The following is a 23,086-nucleotide window of genomic DNA, read 5'->3' on the forward strand; positions in this document are numbered from 1 at the left end:
TATCCCAGATGTAATTCTGCATTCAGATTTCTAATCCTTTGATCAGACATCAGATTGTTCACTCATTCTGTCAATAAAGAGCTTTGACTGCCCAGAATGATTTGTTTTGTGAGTGAATGAGTCAGTGACTGCCCAAACGACTGACTCAATGAGGAGTGCTTAGCTTGCACCAGTCGAGGGTGCTGCATTAGAGCAGTTGCTGCTGAAAGCTGCAGCGCCTCTACTTCATGGAAACCCCAAGTGCTCTGAGCTTGGCTGAAAGGGAGCCCCGCAGCCTGGAGGAGTTTACGTGTACTATAGCCAGGGGCCCTGAAAATGCTCTTTCCTTCCATCTCATGAACCTCTTCTTGACTCAGTCAAACCAACTCCTCCATGCCTGCAGACAGGGAGGGATTATTTTTCCTTGTATGTGGTGGGAGCAGGGGGCTGTCTCCACTCATCCTAACCCTAGGGCTGAGGCTGACTCTAGGAACATCAGCTGCACAACATTCTGGGTCTGGGCCACAGAAGTCATTCATGCTGAAGGGTCATTTGGAAGCCAACTGTTTTCAGAAAACCACAGAATGGCAGTTTTGTTTTAGTGTTTTGATTTTAGCATCAAGCAATCTGCTTATTTTTCCAAATTTACTTAATATGGGAAATGTAAACACTTTCTAACAACACTTGCTCAAATAATCCTATTAACTTTCAGGCGCGTGGCCTTGGCACCATGGTCTTCTGGCTGTTCCCGTCTGGGGCTGGCAGGAAGCAGCGTCCAGCACAGAAGGGCCCAGTGAGGAGACGTCAGTGAAGGGACTACACGAGCAGAGGTGACCAGGGCTCACGAAACAAATCAGACAGGTGGAGGCACCTAGAAAGTGGTAATGGAGGGCATTTGCTAGCGTATTTCAGGCCCAAGGGGCAAAAGGAAACATGAGTTAATGTCAGTGCCAGTGGGCGCCACGGGTGGGGCCCTGCCTAGAGGAGCTATGGTCATGGAGAGAAGTTCCTATTTCCCCAAAGCAAGAAGGGAATGGGGAGGAAATTCTCTAACCTTTTTCACATCCCAGCCTCCCACCTCCGACAGTGCCTCCTATGGGCCCTGGACCCACCAGTGTCAGGCAGCAAGGAAGCCCCAGGAATGCAGCACATGGGGGCAGCTTTCCTCCCAAAGAATGGCAGGGGCAGGAGGGAGCCGAGAATAACTGCTGGGCCTACCCAACCCCATCCTGCCTTAGAATAAAACCTTAGCTGACAGGAGTCTTAGAAATGCATTAAAGGGAGATTTTTCCAAGAAAACTTCCAGAGATAGAGCCAGAAGGAGAAAGAAGCCCCAAGCTCAGGCTGATGAAGTGCACACACCAACACCACGTTCAAAACCGAAGAGAAAGACAGCAGTTTCACTTTCATCCTCACTGCACGCTGGCACTAGCCACAGTGAGCTCTGCAAATCTCTTCAAGTAAGCAGAGCACCGGGGGTGAGGAATAACAGAGTCTCAAAGTTGGCCACGGCCTCCTGCGGGTTCAGATTAAGATCCCAGGGATATTGGCTTAACCCAAAAATCAAGTCAAACGCTGCATTTCAATGATCACAATTCCTTGGTTCCCAAATTCCATCACTGGAAAACAAAAGACTTGGCCATACTTGACTGGCGGCTTGGCTTAGGATGATAGTTCTCGATCGCTTTGCTCCTGGGAACTGAAGGGTCTGGTCTCCCCTTCAACACCTCATTCTCCAGGCAAGCTTGCCAGAGCCAGCCCCTTCTCTGCCCCCAAACACATGAGTGAGTATGCACACACGTGCACACACACACTCCTCCTCAAGTGCTTGGTCTGCCTCCTGCCCAATTCTCAGAATTAGAATCTAGCAAAACAACCATTATGTTGAGGAAATACATTGAACTCCACCGGAAAGGTGGAGGAGAGGAAGAAGAGTGGAGAGGAAGGTCAGGCAAAGTAAAGGGCAAGAGGAAACGAGGAGGAAGAAGAAAGAGGAGATTGGGTGGAAGAGAGGGAGGGGGAGGGGGACGAGGCAGCTAGAAAGAGAAAGAGTATTATTTCCATCAGCATTCATTCACTCCTTCCACAAACCTTTATTAATTCTTCCCAGGAAGCAAGAACACTCAGAGCCTTCCCCACCTCTATGCTATGCCTCATCCTAAATCCTGTAAGTCTAACTGACATGGAGGTTTTATGATGTCCCCTTCCAATGAGGACGCAGATCTTGATGTTTACCCTCTCCATTCTCAGGGTGGAGGTGTCCCCTGATTACATCTGCACTGGATTTTACCCAAGCTTAGGAGATATTATGGGGAGACAGAGACCACTGCCCCTCACGCAGGAATTTGCCCCAAGTCCCGCCCTTCACAGGTCTGGCAGGCAGCTGGCATCTGGGCAACAGTCTGCTTCCCTCTGATGCCCCTGGCCCCTGCTCTGGCATATATTCTCCCACCTCTGCAATGTCTTTGTTTTTCTTCTATCCTTTCTGCTCTTACCAACCATGGCAAGAAGTGGTTCCCTAAGTAAACACTGATCTCCCCAGAGGGATGTGGTGAGGGGAGGAACAAATGGAATGGAGGGATAAAGGTGGAGAGAGAGAGTAAATTTATAGGGCTGACTAGAGGACTGGCCCGTTGAGGACTATCCCAATTTCATTCCCTTCATTGACATTTGGGCAAACTGAGGACCAGAGAGAGCCGCGGGTTAATGAGTAATGGAATACTGCAGCTGGAGAGGGCTGCTGATTGGCTAAGCTGTAGGTATTAATGGATCAGGTCTTCTGAATCTTAGCCAGGATTGGTATCTAAAAGGGAGTACAGTCTCCTGGGAATTGGGATCTGAGACCAGTGCCAATTCCACTGGGGAGCTACCTGGGGGGAGCTGGTCTATAGTCCCCAGAAAGCAAGCCAGAGTGAAGAGGTCAAAATCATCTACACAAAAGGCAAGTCCCAGGCCACCAGGCCCTCTGGGATTACAATCCTGAATGTGAAAAACACATCCTGTGTGAGTTCTCTCTGAAAATAAGTCAGGTTACATTAGAGATGAGACCCAACAAAGCTTTTCTCTTTTCCCTAGTTAAATAAACACACGTCTTTAAAAAGGGAGGCTACTTATGATGGGTTTTTTCACCCTGCCACCATTGGCATTTGGGGCTGGATAATTCTTTGTTGTCGGGGAGGCTGTCCTGTGCATTGTAGGATGTTTAGCAGCACCTCTGGCCTCTATCCCTAGATACCAGTGGCATCTCCTCTCCAGTATAACAACCACAATGTCTCTAGACTTTGCCAAATGTCCCTAGAGGGGCAACCGCCCCCCCCCCCCCGACTTTCTGGAGTAAGAACCACAACTTTAGAGAATCATAGACTATTAACACGGTCATATGAGTCCAGGGCCCTGTTCACAATTAGAAATTCCAGGTCAGGCTGGCTGCGGCTCACTCAGCCACAGCTGCCAGACTCAGGCTATGAACTCCAGTCCCGAGAGCCCTGCTCACTGCACCAGAGAATTCCTGTTTCAGGACTTGATGGATGACCCTGGCTATGCTGTCTGCTCCTTGGTTTCTCTTTGTGTGATGTAGCTGCCCCATTCCTTGCCTCCTGGGGCTAAACCTGACAGCACCCCCACAGCATAAGAGCAAGTACTTTACGAAATTCCTCAAGAGGATGTTGCTCTTGGATTAGAAGAAAGGACCATAACTGCCCCCTTTGCCTTGCTATGTGTGAGGAGGTTGGAAGGCCATACATTTCTCTTTCTCTTTTTTAGTGGTTGACCTTCCCTACCCCATGGAGCTGCTGTGAGAGCGGAGATAACATGAAGTATGGCACTTGGAATTATTTAAGCTTTATGATTCACAGGCATTTAGATTATTTAACTACTGATTATGATTATTTAAGCTGAAAGATTATACTGCTCGAGCTCAGAAAATGTTTGTATTTCCATTAAAAAGCACCAGGCCAAGGGCCCTTTTGACTGACATTTTTCACTATTAAAACTATACATACAGCGCATGCTTTTGGCCAGAAGACAGTGTGGCCCTTATTTTGTTTTAAGATAAGAAAGTTGACTTCAAAGGCTGCCTCCAGCTAAGTCTCTCCTGCCCCCTCCCTCTGCCCCCACGCCAGCCTGTTGTCCTGATCTCCCAGGCAAGTTGGAAGAACCACCTATGGGCTCACTGCCTTCAACTCTTTTTAAAAATATATATATTTTATTAATTTTTTACAGAGAGGAAGGGAGAAGGATAGAGAGTTAGAAACATCAATGAGAGAGAAACATCGATCAGTTGCCTCCTGCACACTCCCTACTGGGGATGTGCCTGCAACCAAGGTACATGCCCTTGACCGGAATCGAACCTGGGACCCTTGAGTCCGCAGCCCAACGCTCTATCCGCTGAGCCAAACCGGTTAGGGCTGCCTTCAACTCTTCAATCAAAACTGGCTATGCCATTCCCAGACTTAGAATTTCAAGTGACAGTGTACTCAATGGTTAAGATCATGGACTATCATGTCAAACAGATGTGTATTTGAGTTTCAGTTGTCTGGGCCTCAGTTTCTGCATCTACACAGTGGGGGTAACAATACTAGCCATCTCTCAGGAGTGGCAGGAATATGCTGGTGAAGTATCATTTTGTGAAATACATCTCTGCTTGGCTCATACAAACTCTTTATATCTAAAGAGTTTTGTGAAAAATAAATGCAATGTACAAAAAAAAAAGAGATAAATTTTATTATGGTCTCATTAGAGAGGGCAGTGTACTGAATCAAGCAGTCATTTTTGGCTTTTGGGAAAAGTTCCTGATTTCATATAGCGTTCCTCAAGAGAAAGAAAAAGAAGATTCCAACATCTCCTAACGATTTCCATGTTTCAGGTCATTTATTTAATGGAGTTAGGAATAGAATTCCACACTGGAAGGAAATGCAAAGACCACACTGCCGCCTCCTCCCAGATATGGGAATTACCTCTATGCTACCCAGAATGGGTGATTTTCTCCCCACAGGATTTGCTGACAAAACTTCAGGAGCTGCCTCAAAAGGCTGCCGAGTTCCACAAAGCATCGAAGGAGGTCTTCCCCTCCAAATTCTAGATCCCACCTCTAGTACAGTCTTCCATAGATCAAGTCCAGTTCTCCTCTTACATGTCAGCCCTTTAATAGTTGATGGAAGCATCTGCCTCTTTGCCTTCTCTAGAACTAGAATCCGTCACCCATCAGCTATCCCAAGTGTGGCAAGATGTTCAGTTATCACTCAACCTGTTCACTCACCACATGACTTGCCCACAGTGTACCAACCCTGGTACCCATAAATGAACTCAATGTATACTGAACACACATGCATATGAGCAAATGTCTGTTAGAAATACTATCTCTAAAGTTGTAGTTTGAAAGTTGCTTTTAAATGTTCAGTGAGATATCATAATAGCCGGCACGTATCTTTTCATACTTTATTTCAGCCAAGAGTGCTACTTGTTCCCAACACCCTTTCTCCCGTTCTCTTCCATTGGTACTGGGTCCCCTGAATGTTAACTGGACATAGAGTCACCCAGCTAAAGGCTGCATTTCCCTGCTAGTCTTGCAGCTAAGTGTGACTTGGTGACTTAAATGATGGCCAGTGAGCCCCTTCCCCCACCCTGGTTCTTGCACCTACTTAGAATGTAAGCTCCAGGAATAAAGGGATTTTTGTCCTTTCTGTTCACTCAGAACAGTGCTTACGTCAGTGCTGAAGGCACAGAACAGTCCTTGCAGGTCATGGATGCTCAACAGCTATGTAATGAATGAACTGTTCAGTGATTCAAATGTCCATGGATGGTATGTGCCACCTAAAGGACAGAGAGGTTCCTTTCTCCTTCCGCCTTTCTGCTGGCTTGACTGTGGCTCTAAACCACCAGTTTCAGGGTTCCAAGAGAGAAACAAAAATCACGAGTGGTAAGCAACTCATGTGCACGTATGTGACTGCCTGCAGCTCACACAGCCGATGTGGAATGAGCAGTTCTTCATGACCTTTATGCCCTTTCTCTGTGCCACCTGTCCTCCATCATTGCAGGCAACTGAGAAAGCTGCAACGAGCTTATCAGGGTCCTAGCTGACTCGGTTCACTTTTAGAACTGAGTAGGTGGTACATAGTGACAGACAGACTGTGCCATTCTAGGACACACTGCCATATTACTTAATATGTTTAAAAATTGGACACATTGAAATTCTTCTAAATAAACCATTGGTTAGAGAAAAAATTGTAGCCAAAAAAAAATTGCTGAAAGCATAAGGCCAATTGGAATTTGAAGACAGAATCAGTGTATGCTAACTGTTTTGGGTTTACCTAACATATAATACACACACACACACACACACACACACACACACACACACATATATATATGTATATGTATATGTATATGTATATGTATATATATATAATTTTACTATTTAAAAATAACTTTCTCATAAATGTGTAATTTCATTCAGTCCCCATAACATCTCTGTAAGTTGGTATATCCTTCTAGCAACTAAGTTTATCAATTTTAAGTAATGATTGCCTTCAAAACTCCTCTCCCAGGCTCCATTTATCCTGTGTAAATTGCCAGGCACTTAGGATTCCTCCCTGAAGAAATGTGATTTGTCTTTTCTCATGTTGGCATGAAGTAAAGAATAAATTGATTATATTATTTTCTGCACCCTGCGTCTCCTTTGAAGGGTACTTACCTAATGAGTGGGTCTCTCAAAAAGGTTCCTAGATCAAAGCGGCCAACAGGATCATGCCTTACCTCACTGTAAACTTCTTAAAATAGCTCAATGTATACAAAGGCTTTTGAGGCTATCTGGAGAAGATGTCTAAAATGCAACAATATCCAGTATATTAAGATGAATCTCACAACATCATCAGATAAGTTAAAAATGTAGAGGTCCCCTTAAAACCTTTCTATAACATAAACACAAGAAACCACCAAAAAATCTAAAATACACACTTTGAATTATGTAACTATTAACCATCTCTCAAAACCCTTATTCACTCAGTATTTATTACTAAATGGAACATATCAGTTAGCTTGCCTGTCTGCCTATTAAATTACTGTGCAAGTTTAAACGGTGCAAGCAAATGCACACAGACTGTACGTACTATATCTCATGGCCTTCAGCTCCTTTTAGCCACAGATATCAAATTCACCTGCCAGAAATTAAGTAATCGAGCTTTGGTTACTGGAATGTAAGCTTATTAACCAGCATTAATAAAACCAAACATAGAGAATGATGTTCTTAATATTATTTTAATAAAATCCCCTTTAAATAGGAGCAAATGTAACAAAGCTGAACCACTAGGAAATGTTTTAGCAAGAGGTTTTAGATATTTTTGAAGTAAAAGAATAATCTTATACTCAAGGGAAAGTGAATATTATGTAGGTTTTAGATATTTTTCAAGTAAAAGAATAATCTTATACCCAAGGGAAAGTGAATATTATGTAGGTTTTAGATATTTTTGAAGTAGAAGACTAATCTTATACACAAGGGAAAGCCAATATTATGTTCTTCTATGGCTGGAAACTGTTAGTACCTTCCAGTGTGAGAATAATGACCGGCAGTTAGAATGCCAACCACTAAAGACCAAACTGAAGAAAGAGGTGTTGGGGGAAGAACCCTACTTGAAACACAGGCAAAGACCCTCCCTCGTCGTCAGTTCCCAAAAGGGTTCTCAGGCCGTAGGAGGGCACATTGCATTTCCCATGCCCCTCTCTACCCCAAATAACCATGAGGCTCCTTACCTTTGGAAATAGCTTGCTAAGTGGGATTCCAAACTTCTTTGGTTATACAAGAATCTACTTTATTCATCTATTAATTTCTTTCAGGTATTTGTCTGTTCATTTCCTTCAGTCATTTTACTAAAATGTAAACTGGATAAGGTCATGGATTTGTCTCTTTGTTCACTTAGAACCGTACCTACCACATGGTAAGAGCTCAATGAATATTTATGAGTTTTTGAACTAATTTGTCCTTTTATTCCTCAACCACTTATTCGATCCTTACCACATAACAAGTTCTAGATATCCAATATTAAAAGGGAATTCCACTGCAAATAAAATAAAACTAACTCATGAGAAATCTTTAAATTAGAGGAATGAAGTACTATTTCCTAACTTTAAATTCAGTCTAAATTTAAACTAAGAAGAGGATAATTCCCTGCCCTGCCAAAGAAGAATGGCAGGGAAAACATACACTATCTGGCACTTGTCCCAAAATGATATAACACAAAACTCTGGGTAAAAATGAAACAGCTGGGCCCTGGACAGTTTGCTTGGTGGTTAGAGCGTTGGCCTACACACTGAAGAGTCACAGGTTCAATTCCCAGTGAAAGACACATACCTGGGTTGCAGATTTGATTCCCTGAGCCCTGACCAGGGTGTGTGGAGAGACAACCAACAGATGTGTCTCTCTCACATTGATGTCTCCCCCCCCCCCCCTTCATACTCACTCTCTCACTCTCTCTTAAAATAAATGGAGGGAAAATATCCTTGGGTGAGAATTAACAAAAAATAAAAATAAGAGAAAACAGTTGGTTGTGGGTGTAGCTATCAAAAGGTGAGATGAGGGGTCTTTACAATGATGGAACAATATTGTGTCTTGACTATGATGGTGGTTACACACATCTATACATGAGTTGAAATTGCTATGTCTCAATTTCACACCCACTCACACATAAATGAGTGCATGTAAAACTGAATAAATCTGAATTAAAGTTGATGACTGAACCAATATCAATTTCCTGCTGTGACACTGTGCTATAATTATGCAAGAGGTTACCATTGAGGGAAATGTACAAGAGACCTCTTTCTACTGTTTCTTGTATATCAAGCTATAATTATTTTAAAAGAAATGAAATTAAAGAGCAGAATGCTTATCAAAACATTCTTTATATTACCAAAACATTGGTACCAAGATACCAATAAAGGAGCGAACCTATGTGATAATATATTGAGTAATTACAAATGGAATTCTATGCTTGTGACAGGGAGAGTATTCCCCATTCAGTAAACAGAAGAAGCAGGATTTACAAACTATAAAAAGAGTATTTGTAAAGGTATATACCAAAATGTCACCATTGTGACATTTAATTTTGCTTCTTCATATTTCTTTTTCTTTTCTAAAATAAACACTGTTACTCAAACAAATATCTAAACTGCTTTCTATCCTCTGGGTGAGGTTCAGATAAAGTCTGTGGAGCTCTAAAACAAAAACCAAGACAAGTAGAAAGACGACATGGAAAGCCATTCTAGTTCCACATGAGCTACCTGCAAGAGTCACAGGCATGACCATCACATTATGACCCCATGACTTCCATTGTGAATGCTGTTTCCCAGGACCTTGGAATTCCTATCTGTAATTAAATGGATGGGAGTCTGGCTTATGCAAACTGGGATGCTGGACCAGCTGCTTTCCAATTCTAAAACTTGGTGCCATTTGATTTTGCAATGGATTTAACAGACACCACCTTTCATTCCAAAAGCCCCTTTTACATTTCAAAGCATTTTCACATATGCTGGCTTATATTAATTTCAGTTTAGTACTTTTTAAAAAAAAAATCCCTACAACAATTCTATAGAGTAGACACTATTATCACCTTCATGTTGCTGAAGGGAAAACAGGAGCAACCAGACAGTAATCTCCGGTTAGGGGTGAGGGATGAGATTATATCTCCCGACTCTTGGCTTAGGGCTCCAGCTCTTTCCTCTAACACCACACAGCCTCTCCCTTCCCACCAGGGATTGGAAACTGGGTGGACTTGGCCGAAAGTTGCCTGCATGTTGCCTGCCAGTTGAAAGAAAATCAACATTGCCTGGCACAGAGTGAGAGTAATTCTGCCAATGATATACACATCTGACTGTTCCCACATACTTAGGTTGACTGGGTTAATGTCGAGTAACCAATATGGCAACTCAGCTTAATAATCAAGAACAATCAAACCAGTTGGAGGACTCGAACAGCCCAGGAGGTTGATGAATCTAGTTGCTGTTCTCAGTCAATACAATTGCCCTGTACCTTTGTCCCCACAGTCCCAGAACGGAGCCATAAGTGGGGTTCTGGGCCGGTTAAATAGTCAATGGGGTTCATATTGGGCTTAGTGAAGCGGGGCTTTGTTACTTTTACCAAAGGAATTAACAGAGGAATTTTGTATTTATTTTGTAGTGGTAGCAGATTAAGCACTTCAGAAATAATGTGGCAATTCACCAAAAGAGGTCTTAGTTAGGTGCTATCTGAAATCATGAAATTAAGTGGGAAAACATACACATGGAAAAGGTTTATATGTTTTAGAAAAATAAATCCAAATTTTAGATAAATGATACTCTTCACAAAGTATACTAAACGCATGATATATTTTCATTGGCTGGTAGCACCATTTACACTCATATATTCTGTTCCATGTGCCAAGCCCTCCTCTGAGGACCTCTGCTCAGAACCACCCCAGGGAAGTGGTTACAGGAGGGAACTGGAGGATCAGTGACGGTCAGGTCACTTCCCTTAAGTCACCAGCCACCAGGTAGAAGCAATAGGATTTCTAGGTCTGATGACTCCCAAATCAGCATGCTGCACCATTATTTGTTCTCTCAAAATGTTGAAAGAATATGCTCTTTTTATGAAAAGGAAGGAATGGAAATTTCCATAAAATAGCATAATAAATCACTCCAGTTGATAGAGAGTTAACTTGGAAGCAATGAGAGAAACTAGGCTGCACATTAGGAGGCAGGAGTGAACAGATGAATGGAAAAGAATAAAGGCTGATGAAATCAATGTGCTGGTAGTGAACGGATTATTGATCGAGGCGCTTGAAATACTATGCTTCTTAGTTACATAAAATCCAGTCTCCGCATTCAACCTACTCACTTATTCAACAAACAAGCACTGAGCACCTACCACATGCCAGGCACAGTTCTAGGCAGGATGATCACCACACTGACTCAAACACAGAAGTTCTGGGCTTGGTGGTGCTCACATGACTTCTTGAGAAAATGGGGTCATAGAAAGAAAGCTTGAGGTAGAAGGTTTTGGTTTTAATCCTGGCCAGATGGACTTAAGCAAATTACTTGAAAGCTTTCTGAGTTTCAGTTCCCCCACCTCTAAACTGAGGAGAAAAATATCTGTTTTCATTATATCATCTTTTATTAGGAAACATTTGAGTTTATAGGTGAGAAAAAACTACTTATTCTTTGGTCTTAGAGAAACTGAGGTAGTTGATGAGAAATAAAAGTTTTGTCCTCATTATTAAATCTTTCAAAATGTTTCACTCCACATTTTCCATGATCTAAGCTCTCGGGTCTAATGTTAACCATGTGTAAGGCTTGTGGGGTCAGGAGAAGGTCATTCTTCCATACCTAGCCACCAATTTCAAAGTCTATGTTACAGGCTTAAGATGTCATCGTTGTGTATATTTCCCCTGATTGTGGAAGGAAGGTGGGTTGAAATTATTTCTTGGTGATTATTTCATTTTAAAACTTATATAGAGACATGTTGCTTCTTATCTGCTTCTTTAGAAACAGATCCATAGCAATTGATTATTTCTAATATCTTTGAGTAATTTTCTCAGCTATGTTCTTCCATAATGATATTATTTCATTGTGAGGGCAAAATAAGACCTAGGTGGAGATGGATGTGCTATAGGCCCACAGGAATGACCACTACCCAGCATGCAGCCGTACTTGACTAATTAAATCAAAGAAAAGAGATTGGATCCAGTCTCCCCCCTTACCTAACCTTCCCCAGAAGGGGTGGGGGTGCGGTAGGATTTCCAAGCCTGTTTTTATCAGCTCAGCAAATCAGAGGCCTGCTTTCTAAACAAAGAGGTGCCAACCTTGAGACTCTAAGAAAGCCAACACAAGCCAGGCATTGTACACAAGTGAAAAGAATATAATTAGCAAAGTTATAGTCACAATTAGGAAATACCTCCTCAGAGAAGTTTCCACTTAACTCGGTGCCCTGCTCAAATTACTATTGTGCTTAACGAGCCTCGGCCTCTGGGCCAGTTCAGACCTTTGTGACAGACCTAAGAATGCCATCCATGAAACAGAAATACAAAATCTAATGCTCAATGCTTTGTTCTGAATCACAGATGTGAAAAATGTGCAAAATGGATCATGGGAAGCTATACTTTAAAAAAAAAAAGAATCGTAGTCCTGGAAATGACTAGTCAGGTGTTAGCTAAATTATTCTTTTTTCAAGCTCTTTCTTCATCTCCTCCAGCCTTCCCTTCCCCATCCCTAAAGAGAGATCAGAAAAAAGAGACCAGGAAACAAAAATGGGTACTCACTTCATCTCCAGGATCTCCTCCAGCTGTTTCCTCCTCTCTATTCGGAGGTTGGCCAAGTGCGCTTCCTTTTCAGCCAGGGACTGCTGTGTGGAGGCCAGGCGTGCCTTGGTGGCGTCCAGCTCCTGTCTGGTCTTCTCCAGGGCGTTCATCAGCTCCTCTATCTGAAAGGCACATGCAACGGGCTGTTACTGCTCCTTCATTCAAGCACAAGGCCTTGCTTGCCAGCCTGTGTTCAGAAATAGACACAAAGGAATCAGAGCCATCCTTGAACGGGACACTGCATCTTGTTTACTTTGTCCCTGGTTAAACACAAATGCTTCAAACACCAAAATGTCCAAATTTCTCCAAGATCCTCATTCAACTGGAGTGTCAAACAACCTTCATAGAAACCCGTTGATATATTTATTGGAAGTGGAAGGTGAGTGACGTGACCCAATTTCAACGGTGTCTGGCAAAAATCTCAGATATTGCCTCCCAGTGGGTGGAAGGCAACATTCAAAATGCACTGTGCCTGGTACAATATACTTCTGTGTGTAGGCCCCAGAGGATTCTGACAGCAAGTTAATCTCCGTGTTTCAGATGCATTCATGTTTGAACCTATCAAAGCCTTGTTTGGCAAAACTGACCTGATGTCCAAGGGGCCTCACCTCACCTCCCAGGCTCACAGTCAGGAAGCAAGATTTGGCCAAAGGTAAACAGAATTCCAGCCACAAAAGGTTCAAGTTTGGTTGGCCCCTGAAGTCTGAGAGGGCTCTAAATTTGAAATAAATGACATGTAACTTTTATAGAGTGCTAATACACCATAGAAATAAGCCAGACTATCTAATAGCCAGGGTTTCTAGCCAGGTCCCACCAAAACTGGACCAAGAAGCCCCAAAGTAAGGCCTCATTCTCCCAAACCACTGGGGGCTTTTAAACGCCGATGCACAGGAAACAGGGCTGGTGTGTATAGCTCTGGCCCAGGGACTTCCGTGGAGAAGCTGGTGGCATGCCATCCCTTGCACAGATGGAGGCTGCAGCCACCCTGATTTAAAACTATGGACGTTCCAGGAAGTTTCTAGATTCCAGATCTGATGCTTAGGTTTCTAAGCCACCCCTTTCAGCTAAACTTGGCAGAATGGGACCATCCATCACTAAAGGCAAAGGAACACACTTCAGAATGTGTCAGTGACATGTTAAGTTCCAATTCATAAAGACTTTCTACATAATTTCTTCAGCTTTACATGGAATTTATTCAGAATAAACCTTATAGCTCACATCCAAGGTAAATTACAGGCTTTTAAGATCATCAAACTCTCCATTTTGCCCTGATAAAAAGAGGAAACTTGATGACCATGTAATGTAATGTAACTCATAGCAAAACCCAAAACAGTTTAAAAAGCAACGAATATAAAGGTTACCCTATTAAAGTCTCAGAACCACACCTGCTTAATTGGAGAATAACAAGCATTATTCTTTAACTTTACAAATATACAAAAATTGAAACACAACCACAAAATTGTTTAGTTTCTCACACAAGTTCAGAGAATGCCATACATATGACTAGAAGCCCTTCTACAAAGCAATACTTGGTGAGGCTGAAGCAGAGATTTTATTTTTCTTCCTTCCCTCCTGTGTTGATGCATTCAATAGCTGTGTAGAGATCAGGAGGCGTCCAAACAGCGCCTCAGGAAGACGCTGAACTCACCTCCTCCCACAAATACATTGAATGGACCTGCAGACAAAGCAATTCCACCTGAAGAAGAACTGGGGGCTGGCTGAACAGTGTCTGCATGAGAAATGGCAGAGAGACCACATAGAAACAGGCAGGAGAGCTGTGGGAACCCACACCCACAAGTCAACCTGCAATAGGGGTGCAGCACTGAGGAGCCTCCAGCAGACACACTGGCCCTAGGGTACAGCACAAAAGCAGTCATTTAAAGAGCATCTAGACTAAATGGGAAAGAACTGCTTAACTCTAGAGCAGTGGTTCTCAACCTTCCTAATGCCGAGACCCTTTAATACAGTTCCTCATGTTGTGGTGACCCCCAACCATAAAATTATTTTCGTTGCTACTTCATAACTGTAATTTTGCTACTGTTATGAATCGTAATGTAAATATCTGATATGCAGGATGTTATTTTCATTGTCACAAATTGAACATAATTAAAGCATAGTGATTAATCACAAAAACAATATGTAATTATATATGTGTTTTCCGATGGTCTTAGGCGACCCCTGTGAAAGGGTCATTCGACTCCCAAAGGGGTGGCGACCCACAGGTTGAGAACCGCTGGTCTAGAGCATCTGCCAATTTGGGGTGGGGAGGCGGGAACTCTCTCTGGGTTGGAGACTCCAGGCAGCACATTTGCTGAGTTCCCCCACCACCTTGAGTGCACAGGCAGGAGGTCAATCAGGAGCTCTAGCCAGCTGGCCAAGGCCACCCTAGTCCCTAGTGCTCCCCAGGCTCTAGGCTCCAGGTCCCAGACCTACACTGGCTACACCACTTGCCCTTGGGCTCCAGCCATAGCTCCTGTCCCCTCCTCCAGCCCATGCTAGCTTCATCATCAGCTCCTGGCCAGTGCCTCTGACCTCCAGGACTCTCCACAGCCTGCCCCAACTACAGCTTCCACCTCACCTGCCAAGACAGGCTCTGTTGTGGCTCATCCCTGGAAACCCTTGAGGCTCACCTGTTCTAGCTACAGTTTCAGGCCCTGGCATAGCTTGTCCCAGGAATTACCATGGCCCATGCCCACACCAGCTACAGATCCAGCTATCTGGCCAGACACCTGGCACACTCACTCTAGAAAGGGGACGCTCCTACACAAGGCCATTCTTCAAGTCCAAGAGAGGCTGCTATTTTCACCGATTTCATAGATTAAAACTCAGAGAAACAACCGAAGTGGGAGACATAAGAATATGTTCCTAACGAAAGAACAGAACAAAATTCCAGAAAAAAATCTAAATGAAAGAGATAAGATTACAAACCTAAATGTAATCTACCAGATAACAAATTCAAAACACTGGTGACAAAGATGCTCAACAAACTCAGAAGAAGGGCAGATGAATTTAGTAAGAACATCAAGAAAGGGACAGAAAATATAAAAAAAGAACCAACCAGAACTGATGACTACAATAACTAAAATGAAAAATATATTAGAGGAAATCAACAAAAGATTAGATAATACAGAAGGCCAAATCAACAACCTGACAAACAGGTAGTGGAAATCACAGAATGGGAACAAAGAAAAGAAAAGAAAGAAAATAGAAAAGGAAAGGAAAGAGGAGGAGGAGGAGGAGGAGGAGGAGGAGGAGGAGGAGGAGGAGGAGGAGGAGGAGGAAGAGGAGAAATAATGAGGCCCTGGCCGTTTTGGCTCAGTGGATAGAGCATCGACCTGGGACCAAAGGGTCCTAGGAGGAGGAGGAGGAAGAGGAAATAATGAGGCCCTGGCTGATTTGGCTCAGTGGATAGAGCATGGACCTGGGACCAAAGGGTCCTGGGTTCGATTCCAGTCAAGGGAACGTGCTTTGGTTGCAGGCTCCTACCCCGCCTGGGTCCTGGCTAGGGCTCCTACAGGAGGCAACCAATTGATGTGTTTCTTCACATCAATGTTTCTCTGTCTTTCCCTCTCTCTTCCACTCTCTCTAAAAAGCAATGGAAAAATATCCTCAGATGAGGATTTAAAAAGAAAAAGAAAGAAAGAAATGATAGTAAGTTTAAGAAACCTGTGAAACAACATCAAGCATACCAACATTTGCATCATAGTGGTCCCAGAAAGAGAAGAGAGAAGAAAAAAGGTCAGAGAACCTATTTGAAGAAAAATGTTGCAACCTTCTCTAACCTGGTGAAGGAAACAGACATCCAAGTCCAGGAAGCGCCGAGAGTCCCCTAGGTGTTAAACCCAGAAAGGCCCACACCAATACACATCATAATTAAAATACCAAGTGTCCCTGGCTGGGTAGCATTGGTAGAGCACTGTCCTGATACTCCAAGGTTGCAGGTTCAATCTCTGGTCAGGACACACACAGAAGAAGCAACCATTGAATGCATATATAAGTGGAACAACAAATTGATGTATCTCTCACCCTCCCCCTCTCTCTAAAATAAATAAATAAATATTTTAAAAATGCCAGTAAAGATAAAGAGAGAATCTTAAAAGCAGCAAGAGAAAATCAGTTTGTTGAACAAAGAGGATACCCATAAAGACTATCAGCTAATTTTTCAGCAGAAACTTTTCAGAACAGAAGGAATGGTACAATATATTCAAAGTAATGAAAGAAAAAACCTAAAACCAAGAATATTCTTCCCAGAAAGGCTATCTTTCAGAATTGAAGGAAAATAGTTTCTGAGACAAGCAAAAGCTAAAGGGGTCCATCACCACTAAACTGACACTATATGGAATGTTAAGGGGACTTCTTTAAGTGGAAAAAAAGGCTAAAAAATAAAAAATATAAGAAAAAATCTCACTGATAAAGGCAAACATTTAGTGAAAGTAGTAGATTAGCCAAGTATGAAGCTACTATTAAACTTAAAAGAGAAAAGTAATAAGATCATGTGTGACTACAATAATACATTAAAGGACACACACACACACACACACACACACACACACACAATGTGAAATATGCCAAAACATGTAAAAGTGGGGGAGGGGTAAAAAATGTAGTACTTTTAGAATGTCTTTGATCTCAAGTGACCATCAACTTAAAATAGAATGCCATAAATATATCTTGTTATATATGAATCTCATGGTAACCACAAACCAAAAGCCTATAATAGATACACAAAAAATAAAGGGAAAGGAACTCAAATTATTAAATAAAGTCATCAGTCTACAAGAGAAGAGAGAAAATGAAAAGAACAGAAAAAGAACTACAAAACAATTAATAAAAGTGCAATAACTACATACCTATCAATGAGCACTTTAAATACAAATGAACTAAATATTCCAACCAATAGCTATATGGTGACTGGATTAAAAAAAAAAGACATAAGCATATGCTGCCAACAAGAGACTCACTTCAGATGGAAAGACACACTCAGACTGAAAGTAAAGACTGGAAAAACACATTTCATAAAAGTTGAAATGAAAAGAAATACGGGGTAGCTATACATATATCAGACAAAATAGACATTAAAAAAGACTGAAACAACAGAGACAAAGAAGGGCATTACATAATGAAAAAAGGATCAATCCAACAAGAGGATATAGATGTCAACATATATGCACTGCATATAGGAGCACCTAAATAAAGAAATAATTAACAGACATAAGTGAGAGATCAGAGGTACTACAATAATATTAGACAGCTTCAACACTCCACTTACATCAATGGACAGATCTTCCAGCTAGAAAATTAACAAGGTAACAATGGCCTTAAATGAATGACATTCAATCCAAAGGCCTTAATAGATATTTACAGAACATTCCACCCCCAAACAGCAGAATACACACTACTTTTTCAAGTGCACATTCTTCAGGATAGACCACAGTAGGCCACAAAACAAATCTCAATAAATTTGAGGACTGAAATCAAATCAAGCATCTTCTCCAGTCACAATGGTATGAAACTAGAAATCAATTACCAAAAACTCCTAACAAATACAAACACGGGGAAGCTAAGTAACATGCTACCAAACAATCAATGGTTAATGAAGGAATCAAGCAGGAAAGAAAAAATAAGATTTCTTGAAAAAGATGAAAATATAATGATACAAAAATTTATGGGACACAGCAAAAGTAGTTCTAATTCATAGTATTACAGGCCTACCTCAACAATCAAGAACATCTCAAATAAACAGTCTAACTTTACATCTAAAGGAATAAGAAGAACAAATAAAGCCCAACATGAGTGGAAGAAAATAATAAAGATTAGAGCAGAAATAAATAAAATAGAGAATAAAAGTATGTATAAAATAGAAATTAAACTAAAATCTGGTTCTTCATAAAGATAAAATGGATAAAACTATAGCCAGACTCATCAAGAAAAAGTAAAGAGTGGGCCCAAATAAATCCAACCAGAAATGAAGAGGAGAGATGAGAACTGAAAACACAAAAAAATACAAAGAATTATAAGAGAATACTATGACTAGGTATATGCCAACAAACTGGAAAACCTAGAAGAAGAAATAGACAGATTTCTAGAAACATATAATCTTCCAAGACTTAATCAGGAAGAAACTGAAAATCTGAACAGACCAATTACTAGTAACAAAATTGAATCAGTAATCAAAAAACTCCCTCCTCCCCCCCCAAAAAAATTAGGACCAGATGGCTTCACAGGTGAATTCTACCAAACACTCATGAAGAACTAATACCTATTCTTCTGAAACTATTCCAAAAACTTGAAGAGGAGGGAAAGTTTCCCAACTCATTCCACAAGCCAGCACTACCCTGATCCTGAAACCAGACAAAAACGTTGCTTTCACATTTATCAATTGTCTCAGTTGCCTCATCTAAAACAACAGCACTTCGCATAACAAGTACTAGTAAATGCAAGAGTTAAATGAAGCAGAAGCCATGTATGCAAAGCCCTTAGTGCCAAGCCTGGAAAATATGAAAACAATACCTTTTTAAAAGAAGAGGCAGCATAGCACAGTGGTCACAGACAAAACTCAGGGGTTATTGCACTACTTAGTAGCAGGGTCACCCTCAGTGAGGCTTGTAAAATGGAAGAGCAGAACTTATTTCAAAGGGGTTTTGGGAAGATTCAGTGGGTTGACATGTGTGACCCCCTGAGAACAATGCCTTATACTTGGTGGCTAGTACCTGGTGTCAGCTTTTATTAATACAGTGTCTGGTAAGTATTCACCCCAGGTTACATTTGCTTACGACTGTATTCAGGATTTTGTGCTTGCTGTCACCTACCCTAAACCAACCACAAACACATGCAAACACACCCCTGTGCTAACTGCATCGGTGAAGGCTCTGGCATGGAGCCCGGCCCGTTTCGCTGGGTGCGGTGATTAGAAGAGGTGAGAGTTCTGAAAGTAGACAGACCTGGGTCAAGTTCTGGCTCCACCAAGAGAATCTCTGTGGCCTTAAGCCAATCCTAAGCCAGTGCTTCCCAAATGTTGTTGCACATTAGAATCCACTGGAAAGCTTTGCAAAATCCTCATGCTATGGTCACACCTCTACCAATGAAATAAAAATGCACACGAGTGGGAGTTAGGTGTCCGTATTTTATTAAAGATATTGATGATTCTGATGTCACTGCAAAGTGCAGCCAAGTCTGGGAACCCTGGATATTACTGACCTCTCTAAAGTGGGAAGGAAACAGCCATATACGGGATTGGTAAAAGCCTACAGGGAGATAATATGCATAAAGTACCCAGCCCTCTCTGCAGGACACCCCGGAAGTGCCCAGTGCATGACAGTGACCATGGTCCCTAGAATGGTTGCTAACCAGGCAACCTCTACCCAACCCAAGTGCCTTCAGTTCTTACTGTCTGCACCTGACATTCAACCATCTAATCAAATCCACTTCACACTTCTGCTCAACTATTCCATGTGTGTGCTTAATTGCTACAACTAGATTGCAATGCCCTGGTGGGCACGGACCATGTCTGTATCTTCTCTGGAAGCCCCGTAAGTACCTCCACAGCACCAGTGTCCACACTCAGTAATACCCGAAGAAGGGCAGGAAGCGGAATGCAAAATCGTGACTCTGAAACACCCTCCTTTGACCCACTTAATGCAATGATGGACGAAGTGTAAGCTCGAACTTGAGACTTTCCTACCCTATGAATCAGTGGTCCCCTTGCCATCCTCTCTGTTTGCCTCAAGTACCTTCTCTTTTCTATGGCGATAAGGAGGCCCATTGCCGCCCCACAGCTGCCAAGCATCCCCAGGAACCTGCAAGTTGCAGGTTGGCACAATAACAAAGTTCCAGGTAGAGCTGGAGTAGAAACAAGTCGGTCTTCGTCCTGCTCTGCTTTCCACGGCATCTCCACAGGGCCCGGGAGATGAGCACTCCTTCTTCCCCTCACCCCTGCCTCGGCGGGCGTACCCTGTGTGCCAGGCACTCCGCCCGCACAGTGACAGACCTGTCCTCAGAGGCTGTCTGGTTTGGCAGGCAAGCTTAAATCAAACAACAATTTAATCACAGCTGTGGTTTAAAAATTCATTAAAGTACTGAGTGATGAGCACGAGTAAAACAGGAGCCAACCCTGCCCTAGGCCCATGGCTAGCCTCCCTGAAGGAGGCAGGCGGAGTGGCCTGCTGAGGGGGGGGGGGGCGGGTGAGACACACCTGCTGGGGACCCCCATGGGGGCAGGGGATCTGTTCACAGGGACCTGCTGCTGGAGAATCCCAATGATTATGAGCCAACAGACGCTTTGGAGGAACCCAGCAGGAAAGCAATCCATTTGTGTCCATTTGACACAGCATTTGCTTCTTTTAGAAGCACATCTCTGGGTAATTCACCAGACAGTATTTCCTGAGTGGGGAAATTTTTTTTTTTAGAATGGCTGTTTAATTCCTAAAACACCAACCTCGATGAAAACAGAATTCACAGCAACCTCAGAAGTCTTCTATATATGTAAGATATTCCATTTAAAATAATTTCATAATAATAACAATTTCCTAAAAGATCCCGGGATATGGCAAGACTAGTATTCTAATTCTACATCTATAAAGCTGGGGTTACATTTTAAAATATATTGGTTATAGAACATAATAATTAAAGGTTTCTTCAAGCTAGGTGTCTAGTTTCACCAACTAGAAAGAAAAAAAAGCAAACCTTTAAATAACTATATGTCATTTCTGCTTTGATTAGTCATTCTATGTGGCAAATCATAAAAAGTCTCTTATAAAATGGCTAAGTTACCAGGACTACCCCGTTGTGTTTGAATAATGCATAGCTCTGTGCCCTCTCAGAATAATGAAGCCATCAAGTGAATTTTTAAGGAGCCTCGTGCTTATAGCCAGCTCTGCAGAAACTGTCGGGACTTTTAAAGTGAGCAGCGGAGCCTTAAAACAATAAAATAAAAAACCTGTTTAAGACCTGAAATCATTAACATGTGTCGACTTAAACTTACACATACATTTGTGTTGTTTAACTAAATATTTGAAAACCAGCTTCTCTCTCGGTTATCTGCCAAGAGCCACGCTCTGGGTTCTGTGTGTCTCTTCCCGACACGTGGCAATGGCCAGTGCTTTTCGGAGGCGTGCTTGGCAAGAGCTGATCTTCAAATATTTTGATAAAACGAATTTATTTTTCTTGAATTATACGTCAGTATTGAGTTAGTATCTATTTTGTCTTAATAATTTGGACTCTTTACACAGCTTTTAAAGCTTTATTTTAAAAATAGATGGGCTCTCCGGGCCTCACCACCACCATCCCTCCTGGCTTTCTGTCTTTGCTCCATTCAAGAGGATGGCAGTCAGTTTGCACAGAGCCAATGAGATCCCCGCGTCCCGGGTCACAGCAAAACCGGAATGGGAATTGGTCCTGTGGGAACAGCTGGGATTTGGCTCAGTTCGGCTCTGGACACCGAGAAGGTCACCCTGAGATCAGAAGGTGAAGGTAAACGCCAAGACCCTCCCTCCTCGACAGCAACAACTTCTCAGACAGCGGCTGTGGGCTGAGGATCTGTTAAAACAGGGACCACTAATCTTATTTTTCCAATTACTCTTATCTGACTTCTATCTCCGCCTCCTCCCCACCTCCCCATGTCTGCCTTAGAGTGACACCTTTTGGAAAAGGTTGAAACTGAAAATCCCCAGGCTGCTTTCTGCCGGGACCTGACCGCCACCCTCAAGACTGTGTTTGGGCTTTGTGTTCTCACTGAAGCTTAAGCATCCAGGAGCTTTGCTTAGCTGTGTCACCTCTGATCATTCAGCTGCAAACAAATGCCGCATCAAGTGTTCGAGCTCAAGCTCTTAGATTCTGACTACATTTTCAATTCCCCCTTTCCCCTTCTCTCCCAGGCTCATGAAGGAAACTTCACACCATAATAAAAAACGGGTGGAGGAGAGATGTGCAAAATACGTGCATCTGATGTCACAGATGCGGTTGGATGGACAGTGTTGAGCCGAAGAGGAAAGGTGTCTGCAGGAAGCCTGGGGCACTCATTCAGGGCAGCGCTGTGGCACCTCCCTGGGGAAAGGGCTGTGCGGGGCGTGCTTCTGTGTCCCTTTGGTGTAGGTACTTCATGAGCGGCTGGGAGGTACTCTGTTTATGGGTGCACAGTCTGCAGCACAGCAAAGAGCTGGTCTTTTCTCTAACAGAGTCTCGAACATTCTTGAAAAGCAGTTGAGGGAGTGGTTGGTTAAGAATGTGGACTCTGAAGCCAGAGGGCTTAAGTCCAAGCAGGAACCAGCGTGCTGGCTCTGTGATCCTGGGAAAGATACTTGTGCTCTATGTACATCGGTTTCTTCCTGTAAAACATGGTAAATAACTGTACCTCCTAACATCCTTGTGAAGTGACAACAGTTACAATAGTTATGAGCTGGGCACATAGTAAGCGCACAGGAACCTGCAATCATTACCAACAGTGATGTTAGTTTAAACACTGGCGTTTCGTTTTCAGCCTGTTAGAGGGTAAGCAAGCAGGACAGAGGGTTACATTTTCTTACATTTTCAGAATGACACAATATTTTTCATCTTCAATGGAATGGTGAAATTTTTACTACAAAATCTATTTATAACACACCAAATTAATCACATGCAAAATGTGTGTTCATATTTTAGTTTTAGCTAAATTCCAGACACAGTAGTGCAGGAACCCATGAAGATATGAGAGCGGTGTTGTCCCACAGAACTTCCTGCAATGATGGGGGGATTCTCGTCGGGCCTGTCAATACACATGCCACTAACTACCCATGGCTGCAGAACACTAGAGA

The 23,086-nt window shown here is 42.6% G+C and overlaps 1 protein-coding gene across 2 annotated transcripts in view; it reads right to left on the reverse strand.

Moving 5' to 3' along the window:
- Window positions 1–23,086, reverse strand: part of ERC2 (ELKS/RAB6-interacting/CAST family member 2) — an 869,271-nt gene that overhangs the window by 340,367 nt on the left and 505,818 nt on the right. For both annotated transcript variants that reach the window (XR_002829807.1, XM_006090859.2), the window contains exon 14: window positions 12,261–12,421. Coding sequence is in view for 1 of the 2 variants with exons in the window: in XM_006090859.2 (XP_006090921.1) it covers window positions 12,261–12,421 (161 nt within the window). In the remaining variant the exon portion in view is untranslated. The remainder of the gene's footprint in view (window positions 1–12,260; window positions 12,422–23,086) is intronic.

This window comes from Myotis lucifugus, unplaced genomic scaffold (genome assembly GCF_000147115.1).
Source record: "Myotis lucifugus unplaced genomic scaffold, Myoluc2.0 scaffold_83, whole genome shotgun sequence".
Lineage (NCBI taxonomy): Eukaryota > Metazoa > Chordata > Mammalia > Chiroptera > Vespertilionidae > Myotis > Myotis lucifugus.